The sequence below is a fragment of the Pan troglodytes genome, chromosome 2, assembly GCF_028858775.2.
Source record: "Pan troglodytes isolate AG18354 chromosome 2, NHGRI_mPanTro3-v2.0_pri, whole genome shotgun sequence".
In the NCBI taxonomy this organism is placed as follows: domain Eukaryota; kingdom Metazoa; phylum Chordata; class Mammalia; order Primates; family Hominidae; genus Pan; species Pan troglodytes.
The window spans coordinates 148,839,418-148,853,748 of NC_086015.1; the positions used below are offsets into that span (position 1 = coordinate 148,839,418).

Sequence of the window (14,331 nt, forward strand, 5' to 3'; positions counted from 1 at the left end):
GTCCCTCCAAAATTCATGTTAAAATCCTAAACTCCGAGGTGACATTATTAAGAGGTGAAGTCTTACAGAAGGTGATAAAGTTATGAAAGTAGAACCCTGATGAATGGAATTCATGTTCCCATAAAAGATATCTCTGAGAGTTCCCTTGCCCCTTCCACCATGTGAGGACACAGCGAGAGGGCACGATCTATGAGAAAGCATGCCCTCACCAGACACCAACTCTGCCATTGCCTTGATCTTGGATTTCTGAGACTCCAAAACTGTGAGAAATAAATTTCTGTCATTTATAAACTACACAGTTTATGGTATTTTGTTATAGTATTTTGTTATAGCACGTTGAACAGGCTAAGACACCAATGTTTAACTGATCTTTCCACTTTCTCCCAAGGCTATCATATCAGAAGCAGAAGTTTCTCTCTGGGTTACATCCTCCTAAGGCTATACTAAAATTATTATGATACTTGCTTAACTGTTATACCTTACTAAAGAATATAAAATGTATCCTTCAAATGTATCAAAGTATTCAAGAAAAAATGGTATTAACTGGCAGCTGAATATTTTTGCACATGAAAATGTAATTATTATAAATTATAATAAATTAATAATTTACAAATCAGTATGTTGCTTCAGTTCATTTTGTACTTTTATAGGAGTGAAATCTTTGACTTTGACTTTAAGTAAAGATAGTTTGTAACAGTAAAAAAGAACTCAAGTCATTTTAGAATAAAAAAAGCAAGAAAAACAAAAAAGTCAGAATAATTTTCAATCTGGAAAGCAGACTATGAAATGACAAATGTGGGGCAAACAAATACAGTGCTGTGAATGTGTAGTGTAACATAGATAACTGACAAAATGATATGCCTGAAATTATTACTCTCCTCTGTTGTACAAATATCTTGTAACTGGGCATTTTGTTAAAGACAATAAGAATTGTGAAGAGAAATAAAACAAAAATACTTCATTTCGAGAACAAGGTAATAAAAATAACGGAGACTGACTTAGCAGTACCCGTATGATTCCCTGAGAATGATAGTTTAAAGGTTCTCTGCAAACCCCATCCTTTATTGTAGGTATTTTGATAGAGCCCTCAGTACTGAAAATACAATTCATGGCCTCTTAGCCAGACACTAGCTGCTTATCACAACTTAACAGAAAGTGAGATGAAGCTTGTCAAGAAGAAAATATGGGGCATTTTAGTGGAAAATCCACCAAGACTGGGCTGCATACAATTATTTGATAAATTTAAAATAGACCAGATTGCCAGAATTATTTCCCAGCAAAGGCATTGCTGAATGACACAGAATTGATGTGTTACAGAAATAGCTGATAAGGGACTAGACTGCAGCCCACACTAATCAAATTCCAGACTCTAATAGCCCAAGGGAATTTAAATTCTTCAAGCCAGGGGCACAAACTACAGCCAATTCCATCACAGTCATTTTAACAATATACTTACATGGGTAAGCATGTCTACCTACAGTTATCACAAATATAAATGACAAAGTTTAACCTTTTCTCCTTCAAAAGCCTCTTTTAAACTCCTATAGGGGGTTTTAAAGCTAGGTCAAAAGCAACTGTACATTAGAACTTCTTCAGAATACTAGGGAAGTAGTATTTTGCACTTGATATTTGCAAACTTAAACAATTCAACTTATCCCCCTAGTTATATCTAGTTATAATAAATGGAGAAACAACTTGGGTAGCTTTCGTGGGGCGGACTTAGGGCACATTCCCGAAAAGCAGACCGTGATATGAGCATCTCTTTGGCTGTGATTAAGGAAGAGTTCCCAGGGAAAACTGGTAAGGGGATGGAGGAAGCAGGACAGAGAAGTGAAACCAAGCAAGGTACAGGCAAAGTCCTGCAAAAGGCAACTTCAGCCTGATCCTGTGGGAAAATTGCAGTTTAATGTCTCCTGAGTTGCTCTGAGCCGGGGAGCTGGACTTTGGTACTCTAGCATCAGTTTGATCATTGACTAAAGGCTTCCGCCGTAGGATATAACTTAGAGACACTTACAGCTCTCTGGTATCTTAGGAAAAGCAGGCTCCAGTAGCTCCAGGGCACTCTTGTGGTAAAGAGCTGCAAATTCTGGCTGTTGGAAGAGAAAGCAAACCAAGGAGGGAATAGCAGAGGAAAGGAGAGGACAGAAACAATAAACGGTATCCAAAGAAATCTGAGCCAAAGATCAACACTCTTCACTAAAAGGGCCATCCTTGAGAATGGTTGCAGAGCATAATCGTACTACTTTGTTATCAATTACTAGTAATATATAGACTCAAGCCATAACAGGAGCACAAAGGGAAAAGCTAAAGCTTTTCTTTTCATCAATATCTAGTTGAGGCACAGTCCATGAAGCAGAAGCTACATTACAGAGGAGGCATTTGAGAAGGGCTTTGAAGGACAAATGTGCTTTTTCAAAAGAACATATGGCATACAGCATTCTAGGAATAAAAGTAGCACGAGCAAAATGGTGGAGCTAAAAATATACAGGGTAATCTGAAATACAGTGAATAAAGCATTCTGGATTATCTATCAAAGGTAGGGAGTGATATGCTTCAAGAGGGAGTGATATGCTTCAAGAAGTAATTAAGAATCAACTAGAAAACTTTCTTTATCAAAAGTCCTTGTCATTAATTTGTCAGCAATAAGCAGTTATTAGAGTTTTGAGAACCTAAATGGTATGAATAAACCCATACATTAGGAAGAAAAATCTAGCTATGCTATGTTGGTTGGCTTAAAATGTCTCCAGTCAAAACCTTAAGATCTTGAACTTGGGTCACATGAAAGAAAATGGAAAAAGAAAACATTGCAGAAATAGAATCTACATTATTTGACAGCTTGCCAGGTAAAGAACTAAATGTGAGTATGGCTTTTTGAATCTAGGTAACTGAAAAAAAATTGGTATATTTAATAGCAAATGAAAAATTTGTAAAGAAAGCTGGTTTAGGAAGGATGATAATTCAGTCATTTTATTTATTTGTTTTTACATTATTTGAAAACATATGAAGGAGATAAAATGCTAGGAATAAAATAAATTATAAAAGTAAATCTAAGATTACATAAATAAGAGGAAAAAGCTTTCATCAAAACATAGAAACAAAGAACAAAAACAATTTTTAAATATGGGATGTTAAATCCAGCTGATGCCTATTATAATCATTAGTAAATGTCTGTTTGTTCGGATAATTTTAGTCACTAAGCATTGTATGGATAGTACATGCCTAAAAGAAAATAAGCTAGCACTAAGATTATCACCAAGGACAAACTGTGTAGATGCTAAACAGGATAGACTAGAAGGTAAAACCTAACTAGAAGGCAAAGCTTCATGATTCGGTTACAAAAGCTTCATGATTTGGTTACATGGAGATAAATGTGCATGCCCGGTCTGGGTGTAGAAGTAGGCTACATTATTGGACAGCACAGAGAATAGAATGAGTCCAGAAAGACTAAGTTGTATAAACCTCGTTAAAATAAAAAGAGGGGAGACACAGGCCTTAACTTTTGTGTAAATATAAATCCAAAAATATATAGCACCCAATAAGGGTGCTATATCCATACGGGATATAGCACCCTTATTGCTTATCCCACCATGGTCTGTCAATGTGATCAATAAATCCTATATTCCAATAACCACATAGCAACACCTAGGTCCCTCACATGTTCTACTAACTAGTTGACATCTCTACCTAAAAGAAACCACATCTGGGAAAATGTAGCAATTCACTCTCCTGGTGTCTCCTGTGAGTGCATAAAGTTTGCCCTGCCCCCGCTATCATGTCAGAGAGAGGTGACCACCCAGAGGGATAAATAGAACAGAGGGACAATATATAGTAAATATATGGTCTCAAAAATCCAATAGTCATCAATACTGCTTAAGTGAAAAATTAGCTGGAGTGTAGGAAAGGAAAAGAGAAAGAAAGAGGAAAAAATAGAGATATAGATGATATATAGATATAGATATAGCTAGATATGGATAAATATAAACATATTAACTATGTATAGATAGAAGCCCCTGATGAGAATGATAATAAAAACCCAAAAATTTCTAGCAGCCTGAGCAAATGGATTACATAATCCTCTGTCTATAAGAAGCACAGAAATATAGAAGAAAGGTTTTGAGAGGAAGCTATATAAAGAAGTCATTTATATAACGTATTTAAGTAATACAATTACATAAGTATGAAAAAATGAGAGGATCATCATTCAATAATCACTGTTTTTCAATCATTCTTTAAATGTTTATAATTATATGCTATAAACGCAGTACAGTGTTGTCAACAGGAGGCACTTCAGTGAACACGAAGGCATATACTTTGTTCTCATCATTTTGATTTTGGATCCGTGAAGGGAAGGCAGAGATTCAGCATTATTAAAGAGTGGCAATTTTTATGAGAGACATTTCTTTGATTTTCTGACCTTCAAATGAATTACAAAGGCATTTTCTTTTGTATTAATCATATAATGAGCGATTACTGAATTCTCTAGCTGTTTATGCTAGATTTTCTCTTAATTCTTTTTGGGTTTCAGGTATAAAATCATGCCATCTGAAAATGTTAAGAATTTTGTAAATCCTTCTTTGCTTTTTAGCCACATATTTATTTTACTTTTCAATTTCAGTCCTATCACTGACAGGAAATAAATTGGCAATAGAGATCTTTCTTGTCTTATTCTTGTAAATAAAGGGAAAATTTCAAATTTCACTAGTACCCAAGATACTGGTTAATGATGTTACCTACGTCCACATATCTTTATATTTCATTAGGAATTTTTATCAGAATGAAGTTTAATTTCACCAAATACCTTGTTTGCTAAATATGAAAATAATATTGTTGTTTCTAGTACTGATTAATATGTTTAATAATTAATGTTAATTAATTAATACATTTAATATTAGAATCAACATTCTAATATTGAATTAAGCCTGCCATTTTGGGATGAATAATATTTGTCATGGTAGTTTTCCTTTTGAAAAAAAATAACAAAATAATAGTATAACAATATAAGGGATATAGACTTATCATCCATAACTAACAGATGCTAACACATTTTACATTGCCTAAAATTTAAATGTGTGTATGAATATACACATACATGTATTCATATGAAGTTCCTGATTTCATCTTATCATTCCAACTTCCTTTATTTCTTCCTTCTACAGAATACAGCTTTATAATTATCCTAATATATTTAGCCCATGCATCTGTTCTTTTATTAACATTTTATCACACAACACGCATGCACACAACTGAACACACACACACATAACACCTGTGGTATTGTTTTGTATGTTTTAATATATGTAAGAGTAACCATTCTCCATGTCTTTTGATGTGACTTGGATATTTTGGTATATTGCTTATATTTCTCCATTAGCATGTGCTTCTTTGAGACTATTTTAGTTCACTTTTTTTATTTCAGGAATAAATGTTTGATAATAATTTTCATCAGTTTGGAGGTTATAGTATTTTTCATGTGGCTTTTTTCTATAACTTGCTTGTTTTCCTTGTTTCCCTGTTTGCTGCTTGTATATGTAATGGTGGCCTATGCTACCTCCTGTATATCCCACAGACACTTCCCTCCATTTTCACAATTTGTGAGCCATGCGGTCCAAGACTGTCATAATAATCCCAGAGTCTGGTCCCAACACCCTTGCACATAGCCTGCCTCTGGGTATGGTTCTCTTCTATTCTGGTCCACAGTGTTTTTTTCCTTTCTTAACTCAATTTAAGTATTGAGTTGTATGTTTTTATTCTATAATGTCTATGTGTTTTGAGCAAGGTGAAGGTTTCAGCATATGCCCAAGATTCCACTTTGAAATGGAAGTTTTCAACAGAGAAGACTGATTATATTGTTCCTGGCTAACAGGGGGTCTCTTTGGTTTTTGGGGAAATAACTTAGTAGCCATTTTATTTTATTCTGTAACAATGCCTTAGTTGACTGCCACCAAACAACAGTCTGATATATTTACGGGCTGCTTTTGGCAAAGCTGATATGATCGAAAGTTTCTTCTTTTAGCCCCACGACCTCTGTTTCTGTGGTAAGGTACCAAATGGGGCTAAAGTAATGTTCTAGGAGCTCTTCTGGGCAGTCAGCACCCCTTCCAGTGCTACAGTAGACAAGATTGTGCCAAATTTCTAGCTTCATTGAAGCTGTAGTTTTGTTTTATTCTTGTTGGTTTTGCTTTGCTTTGTTTTGTTTTTCCAGTGAGTGTATTCAGCTGGTTTCAGGGTAAGAGACCAGAAAAAAATATATGTTTTCTATGCCATTTTAAACCAGAATTATTCAGGCTATCCTTAAAACTTAGTTAATATTAAAATATATATACAACACAGATTCAAGAACAGTTTGTCCTGGATTATACAATTCATTATTTTAAAGTTCCTGTCTCCTTCTCCAAATAATTTCATTTAGAGTACCGTTTTTTTTGTTTGAATGTTTGGATGTTTCTTAGTTTGGAAAGTTTGCCTCTTGCTAAAATAAGCATTTTAAAATAATGGTTTGTGTTCTAATTATAAAAAGAATGCCTAATTGTTTTAGAAATTTTTGGAAAAGCCAAAAGAAACAGATGGAAGAAACCAAGATAATTATTTTCTCCAAAATTTCTCAAGATCTTTCCTGAGGCAAAAACTTATGAACAAAACGTGTTCAATGCTTTTCTCCATCCGATTAGAATGCTTATTTTTTCCACAAGTAACATAGCTCACAATAATTTATCTCTTATGGAATCTAGATAATTATAACATTTACTATAAGCCTCCTTTGAGAATTTTTTTTTGTTAAAAAAATATTTTAAAGACAAGGTCTCACTATGTTGCCCAGGCTGGCCTCCAACTCCAGGCTCAAGCTGTCCTTCCACCTCGGCCTCTCAAATAGCAGGGAATAATACAGGCTTGCACCACCATGCCCAGTGGGATTTGCTTACTTAAGTTTCTTTGAAAGTTTAGAACATCATTACTAGAAAAGTTAGGAATAAAAGAATGCATTGATAATAATCCCACTTAAACTTTAATGTCCAAAAAGCTAAATTAATTCAGAGAAAGGAATTGTGCGTTGCACATACTATACTATCACAGCAAAAAAAAAAAAAAAAAAAAATCATTACCCACAACTTAGTAATGTGATACTCACCGACTCTCTGGGTAAGGGATTTGGACAGAACATAGAGGAGAAGACTGTCTTTGCATCATAATGTCTCAGGCCTCATCTGAAAGACCCAAAGGGTGGATACTGGAATCATCTGAAGGCTCATTCATTCACTCATCTGGAAATTTATATTGACCCTTGGCTGGAGATCTCCATTCCTTTCTATGTGAGCCTCTTCATGTCTCTCTCTGTGGACTAGAATGAGCTTCTTCCATGGTATAAGGAATGGGTTCCAGGGAAATCTATTAGAAAGACAGAAATAGACCAAAGTCACATCCTCTTTTATGTTATAGCCTCTGTAGTAAGGCAGTATTACTTACACTACATTCTGTTTGTAGAAGCAGTCATGCAACCCTGTCCTGCCCAGGTTCAAGGGTAGAAAAAATAGATTCTACCTCCTGAAGGGGAGTGGCTTTCTGGAAAAACAAGTGGGACCTGAAATATTACTGTGGTCATTTTAGGAAAAAAACAATCCTTCAGTGATAGAACACAGAGAGTAAAAAGTGATAGGGAATGGCCCTTCCCTTCTGGAACAGTTGCTCTATTGAACAGAGAGAAAAGTTCCTCTCCCTCAGAGCTATTATTGGGTGCTTCCATGGGATTGCCTAGGACTTGGGTGTAAGGGGACAAAGGAAATAAAAAGAAGATTTCTACAATCTCTCAGGGCTTGTAGAGTCTCCTTCCTCAAGCCAGAATTGGAGTGACTTCTGCTGGAGTGCTCTGTACCACAGTTCATTTCTGAGATTTGGGCAGAAGGATACTACGAGGGAAATGGTAAACTCACCCTCGGCCCCATGGTACTTCAAATTCTGGTGTTCTTCCCCCACCCACAAGCTGCTACCTACCATTCAGAAATTTCAAATAGCTGCTCCATGTATTCTAATATTTATAATTTTACAAAGTGGGAGAACTGAAACTGTTCTGAAGATAATTTATAAATAAAAAATATATAATACCTATCATAAAAACTGATTATAAATACATACATGTACTAAAACATTATACTTATATTTTAAAAGTGAATTGAATCTATCTATATACACATAATCACATGCATAAGCTCCAAAAATTATCCAAGTAAAGTAAATTGTAAAAGAACACATGTATTGTACAATACTTTTTGTGTAATTATTAAAAATTATATCAAATATTAGAGAATATACAGAGGATGAAATTTGAAAGACTAACCAGTAAATAGTTAATGCTGACTATTGTTAGTGGGGAGGATAATAAAGAATATTTACATTCTGTATTATAAATTTTACCAATTTTGGAACATAAATTTTCTCACATGTTAATATCTAAAAACAGGTATGTCTTTTAATCTCCATAGACCAGGTAGCAGTTTGGATTTAACATGGCGTTGTACTTCCATCCAGTCTTGCATAATGATTGTCCGTGGCTTGGATAGAGAAAAGTAGCATAGTCTTTTAAGAAATGGTGTATTAGCAGTGCTCTTAATGGAATACAGGAAAATTCTGTGGGAAAAACTACCTTACACCTTACTGAACATATTATAAGACCTCAATGAAGAGAACATTTTAAAAGAAAAGAATTAAATATCTAAATAAATGGAGGAATATATCATTTTCATGGAGTCAAATAAATGGTGCTGGGCCTATTAGATATCCTTATGAATAACTTGATCCCACTCACATAGTAAATCAATTCTAGGCAGAATATAGATCTAAGTAAAAGTAGAAAATAACATTTAAAAAAAATTCTAAGACTTTATATTTATGAATTTGGCATAGAGAAAGACATTCCAATTGAAACAAACAAAAAAAAATCATAAAAATATTGATAAACATTAAACGATTTAAAATGTTTATTAATCCAAAAACATAATTAAGAGTACACAGAGGCAAGTCACAGTAGGGGACAAAACATTTGCAATCCCTGTAATTAATAGAGGACTAAGATCCAGAATACATAAAACAACTTCTACAAATAAAACTAAAAGACACACAGAATTGAATAGAAAAATGGGCAAAATACTTGAGAAGACTCTTCACAAAAAAGATTCAAAAAGCCAGTAAAAATTCTGAAAATATGCTTAAAATGCTCATCCCATTAGTAATAAAATAAATGCAAATTTAAATATAATACTAGTTTAATTGGGAACACTATGACACATGCACCACAATGCCTAAAGTGAAAAAGACTAATAAAACTTTTAGCAAAATGCAAAGAAAATAATCAAAACTTTGAAAAACTACTTATGTCAGTAAAAATATTTTAATCACTTTAGAAATTAGCATGACAGAGGCCTGGCGCGGTGGCTCACGCCTGTAATCCCAGCACTTTGGGAGGCCGAGGCGGGCCGATCATGAGGTCAGGAGATCGAGACCATCCTGGCTAACATGGTGAAACCCCGTCTCTACTAAAAATACAAAAAAATTTGCCGGGCATGGCAGTGTGCGCCTGTAGTTCCAGCTACTCCGGAGGCTGAGGCAGGAGAATGGCGTGAACCTGGAGGCGGAGCTGGCAGTGAGCCAAGATCATGCCACTGCACTCCAGCCTGGGAGACAGAGCAAGACTCCATCTCAAAAACAAAAACAAAAACAAAAAAAGAAATTAGCATGACAGTGTCACTTGAAATGGAATATACTTATGGACAATGACCATGCTTTTTCACTCCTAGGTATGTATCCCATAAACATGTATACCTGTGCCCCAAGAAACATGTAATTAACTATTCAAAAAAGCATTACTTATAATATTCTCAAACAGAAAATAACCAAAATGTTCTTCCACTACAGAACAGATAAATAAAATACACTATATTCTATCAATGGAATACTGTATTGTGATGAAAATGAATTAAACTACAGCTCACACATAAAATATATTAATTTCAAAAATATAATTTTAAGCCAAAGAAGCTATACACACACCCATGCTATATGCACATGCATGTGCAGCCATGCTATATTATTCAATTTCTATAAAATTCATAACAGACAAAACTACAAAACAGTCTTATAAGTCAGAAAAGTGGCTACTTTGGGGATGGAAGGAGGAAGAATAGATTTAGATATGTCAGAGATGGCATAAGAGGAACTTTTTGATTTTTCTAAGCAATATTTCATTTTTATGTGTGTCATGCCTCAGGTGTTTACTTTGTAATATATTACTGTACTCTACTTAATTTTTATATTTCCTATAAGTCAGCATTTTAAAAGTAAACTCTGCATATGAAAATTTAGCTAAAAAATAATTAACATATTTCACTTCTATTTTTCCTTTTATATATGTGTGACAAGTAAAATAATAGCACTCAAAGATGTCCACATCCTAGTCCAAAAAACCTGTGCATATGTTACCCTGAATGTTAAAAGGGATTTTTCAGATGTGATTAGGTTAAGGATTCTGAGATGGGAGGATTATCCTGGATTAGCGGTGTGGGCCCAAGGCCCAATGTGATCACAAAAGTCCTTCCCTATAAGAGGGAGGCTGGAGGATCAGAGTCAGAGGAGTTGATGTGATGATCCAAGCACATCAAAGACTGGGGAGGGAAGTGATGGGGAGAAGGGAGAGGGACAGGGAGAAAGAGAGGGAGAGAGGCAGAGAAGGAGGGAGAGATAAATTTGAAGATACTCTGCTGAGAGCTTTAAGATAAAGGAATAGTCTATGAGTCAAGGCATACAGCAGCCTTTAGAAGCTGAAAAAGCCAAGGAAATTAATTCACCCCTAAAGCTTCCAGAAAAACACAGCCCTGCTGACTCCCAGAACTGTAAGATAAATCCATATAGCTTTAAACAATTAAGTTTGTGGTAATTCATTATGGCAACAGTAAGAAATTAATACAATATGCAAAATGATGGCATGTGACTTGAAAAAAAATCTATGTCTACATGAATTGTAAATATATCTTTCTAAATGTATACCATTAACATTTTTAAATAAGAAAGTATTACATAATTGTTTAATTACAAAACATTTTTTCTTGGTGATAAGTAAAAAATAGTTGTATTATCTCAAATTTGATGAAATATGGAATATAATTTCATATGCTGGAGTTTACATTGTAAACCCATAATAATCAAATATATATATATACACACACATATGAATTAAGAAGTGTTTAAGCATATTTACTTTCTTTCATCAGAATCCATTCTTTAGTTCATAGAGATTAATATCCATAAGACTAATTGAAAGACACGTTTATGAAAGTGATGGCAAGTGAGTTCCTTTGGATTAATGGGCCTCACTGGCATTGACTACAGTAATCATTAACCATTGTGAAAGAAGTAGAACTTTGCTACTACTCACAGCCTACAGCTGTGCATGTGACTGTCAACATAGGCTTCTTTGAGGAAAGGTTATCTTTCTGATGCGCTGTCTGAGGTCTTCACAGAAATGTTCAATGTGTCACATAGGGTCCACTCCAAACTAGGCTATCCCAAACTTACTCTCCAAAATTTGGTTTAAAATCATCCAGTCATTTTCCAACGAGGTGATAACAAATAAAGAAACAATCAGACAAAAAAACTTTTATTATACAGATTAGTTTCCTATTGACTTTAACTGACAAAACATTTGGACAAGTTTCGTAACGCTGCCATTGTTCTCTGAATCCACCTTAGAGCATATGTCAGGATGAGGAGTGAGTCTACACTGTTGTAACTTGAGACAGTCTGAGAGAGTTGCTATAAAAATGGCAGAAGCGCTCACGCCTGTAATCCCAGCACTTTGGGAGGCCGAGGCGAGAGGATCACGAGGTCAGGAGATTGAGACCATACTGGCTAACATGGTGAAACCCTGTCTCTACTAAAAATACAAAAAATTAGCTGGGGCATGGTGGTGGGCGCCTGTAGTCCCAGTTACTCGGGAGGCTGAGGCAGGAGAATGGCGTGAACCCGGGAGGTGGAGCTTGCAGTGAGCTGAGATCGCGCCACTGCACTCCAGCCGGGGCGACAGAACAAGACTCCATCTTAAAAAAAAAAAAAAAATAGCAGAAGCACTAGGTGGAAACACATCTACATTACTCATTTCAGATCAGAATACCTGGGTGCCATTCTAAGCTCCATTGCTATTTCACACGTGACTGGAATAAATGTAGCACAGCGTGTGATTCTAAGGTGCTTCAAATCAGGAAGAGAGATGACAAATATTGCCTTTAATCAAATATTTACTTTTTAAACTTTTATTTTAAGTTCAAGGGTACAAGTGCAAGTTTGTTACCTAGGTAAACTTGTGTCATGCAGTTTTGTTGTACAGACTATTGCATCACCCAGGTATTAAGCCTAGTACCCATTAGTTATTTTTTTCTGGTCCTTCCATCCTCCCACCCTCCACCCTCTAAAAGGCACCAGCGTGTGTTGTTCCCCTCTATGTTTCCATGTGTTCTCACCATTTAGCTCTCACTTATATGTGAGAACACGTGACATTTGGTTTTCTGTTCCTGTGTTAGTTTTCTAAGGATAATGGCCTCCAGCTCCATCCATGTCACTGCAAAGGACATGATCTCATTCTTTTTTATGGCTGCATAGTATTCCATGGTGTATATATACCAGATTTTCTTTATCCAGTCTATCATTGATGGGCATTTAGGTTGATTCCATGTCTTTGCTATTGTGAATAGTTCTGCAATGACAAAGAAGTTTCCATTTAAAAACATAACAGTTTAGCAAATGTCTAAAACACCTCCTATAATACAAAGTACAACTAAATGTGTCTCTCTTTCTTTCGAAAGATGAAAATCAGGTCAACCTGTTACTTTACTGTGTTTAAAATATGTGCACTCAACACCTGAAAAGTTAATCCACACTTTACTCTTAAAAAGCTAATCTAGTCCTCTTTTATTTACCTTCTAATAACATTTACCACTTATTTAAAGATTGTGGGTAAACAGGAAATCGTTTATTATTTTAATATTTCAGAATACTGAAAAGCCAATATTTAGGATTTATTTTCCACAGTTATAAACACAAATGATGTTTATTTAACATTTCCTTTAAAAAGGTTTTTAAAAATTTAACAATAATTATACCTTCATGCTAATAATAGTGTGAATCCTTATTAATTAAGTTACTTAACTGAACCATGGAACATATAACACTTAGAATCATCACATTTTGAAAACATAGAAAATTGGCATTTTGAGGGTTCATTGATTTATCTAACTTTACTATATTATAAATTATTTATTTATAATATACTCATTGCCAGCAAAACTTTCTAATAGAGGTTTATAAAGGAAATTATTCAGCTGTGAAATTGGAAGCAAAACTGTTGCAGCTCGACTGAATTTTATTTTTTACCATTTCACCAACAGTAATCTGCACTGCTTTTATAGTGCTTCCAGCTAAAAAGGATTATCTAGTCAGAATATATCAGTACATAATAAATGTGCTTCATTTCTTCCAAGTTCTTATAGCTGACAGCCAAAATGAATGTTTGCCTCAGTGCTGGCACCAGGGGTACTTCTGCAGAAACTATTTCATGGTCCATTGAACCCTAAAGGACATTGTTTTAAAAGGCATTTTATCAGAAACAGAGAAGCAAGTTATCGGAGAGGGTATTACAGGTACTACTGAAACTTGAGTATGTACCTCTAGCTTAGTTGATATTTTGAAGACAATACTATCTTAAAGTTTTCAGCTATAATTGTGCATTTCTCAAAACCTTTATAATTTTACCCATCTGATAAAATATCTATATGTATGTATTTGGAAGGTTGGGTAAGAAAGCATAAAAGTTGTAGTGCCTTAAATTATAAATAATGACAGATAGGAGACATTTACCCATCATTTAAAACTTTCATCAGATATTCTGTTTCCATGAATCCTTACCTGATTTTCCCATCACTAGAAAGAGTTATACACTTGGTGACCTTGCTTTTCTCCTCTGTGCTGCTACTGTAATATGTTTAAGACATTTATTGATGCCCTCTCACCAAGCATTGTGTTTGTTTCTTTATATATGCCTTCTCTACAATATTGAATTACTTGAGGGCAGAGTCCAAGGGTTTCATACTTACATCGTTATGCCAAACACCATGACTCACAACACTGATTTAAAAATTTTGAATATGAAGCACTTCTCAAAATAAATGATACAAGCTACATCACACATATTACAGAAGGTCACACAACCTTTATCTTTTATGCTTGGGATTTGGCATAATTTCCTGAAGTATTTTTGTTTAAGCTTTGTTCAAATGCCTTATTGAACATTTTCAC

The 14,331-nt window shown here is 34.7% G+C and overlaps 1 protein-coding gene across 14 annotated transcripts in view; it reads right to left on the reverse strand.

Moving 5' to 3' along the window:
* Positions 1-14,331, reverse strand: part of LOC134809608 (embryonic stem cell-related gene protein-like) — a 148,119-nt gene that overhangs the window by 87,243 nt on the left and 46,545 nt on the right. For 13 of the 14 annotated variants that reach the window (XR_010155813.1, XR_010155814.1, XR_010155821.1 and 10 more), the window contains exons 2-3: positions 12,501-12,733; positions 7,127-7,383 (exon numbers count right to left, since the gene is read on the reverse strand). Coding sequence is in view for 2 of the 14 variants with exons in the window: in XM_063807238.1 (XP_063663308.1) it covers positions 7,127-7,185 (59 nt within the window). In the remaining 12 variants the exon portion in view is untranslated. The remainder of the gene's footprint in view (positions 1-7,126; positions 7,384-12,500; positions 12,734-14,331) is intronic. The other variant, XR_010155815.1, reaches the window with a different exon arrangement.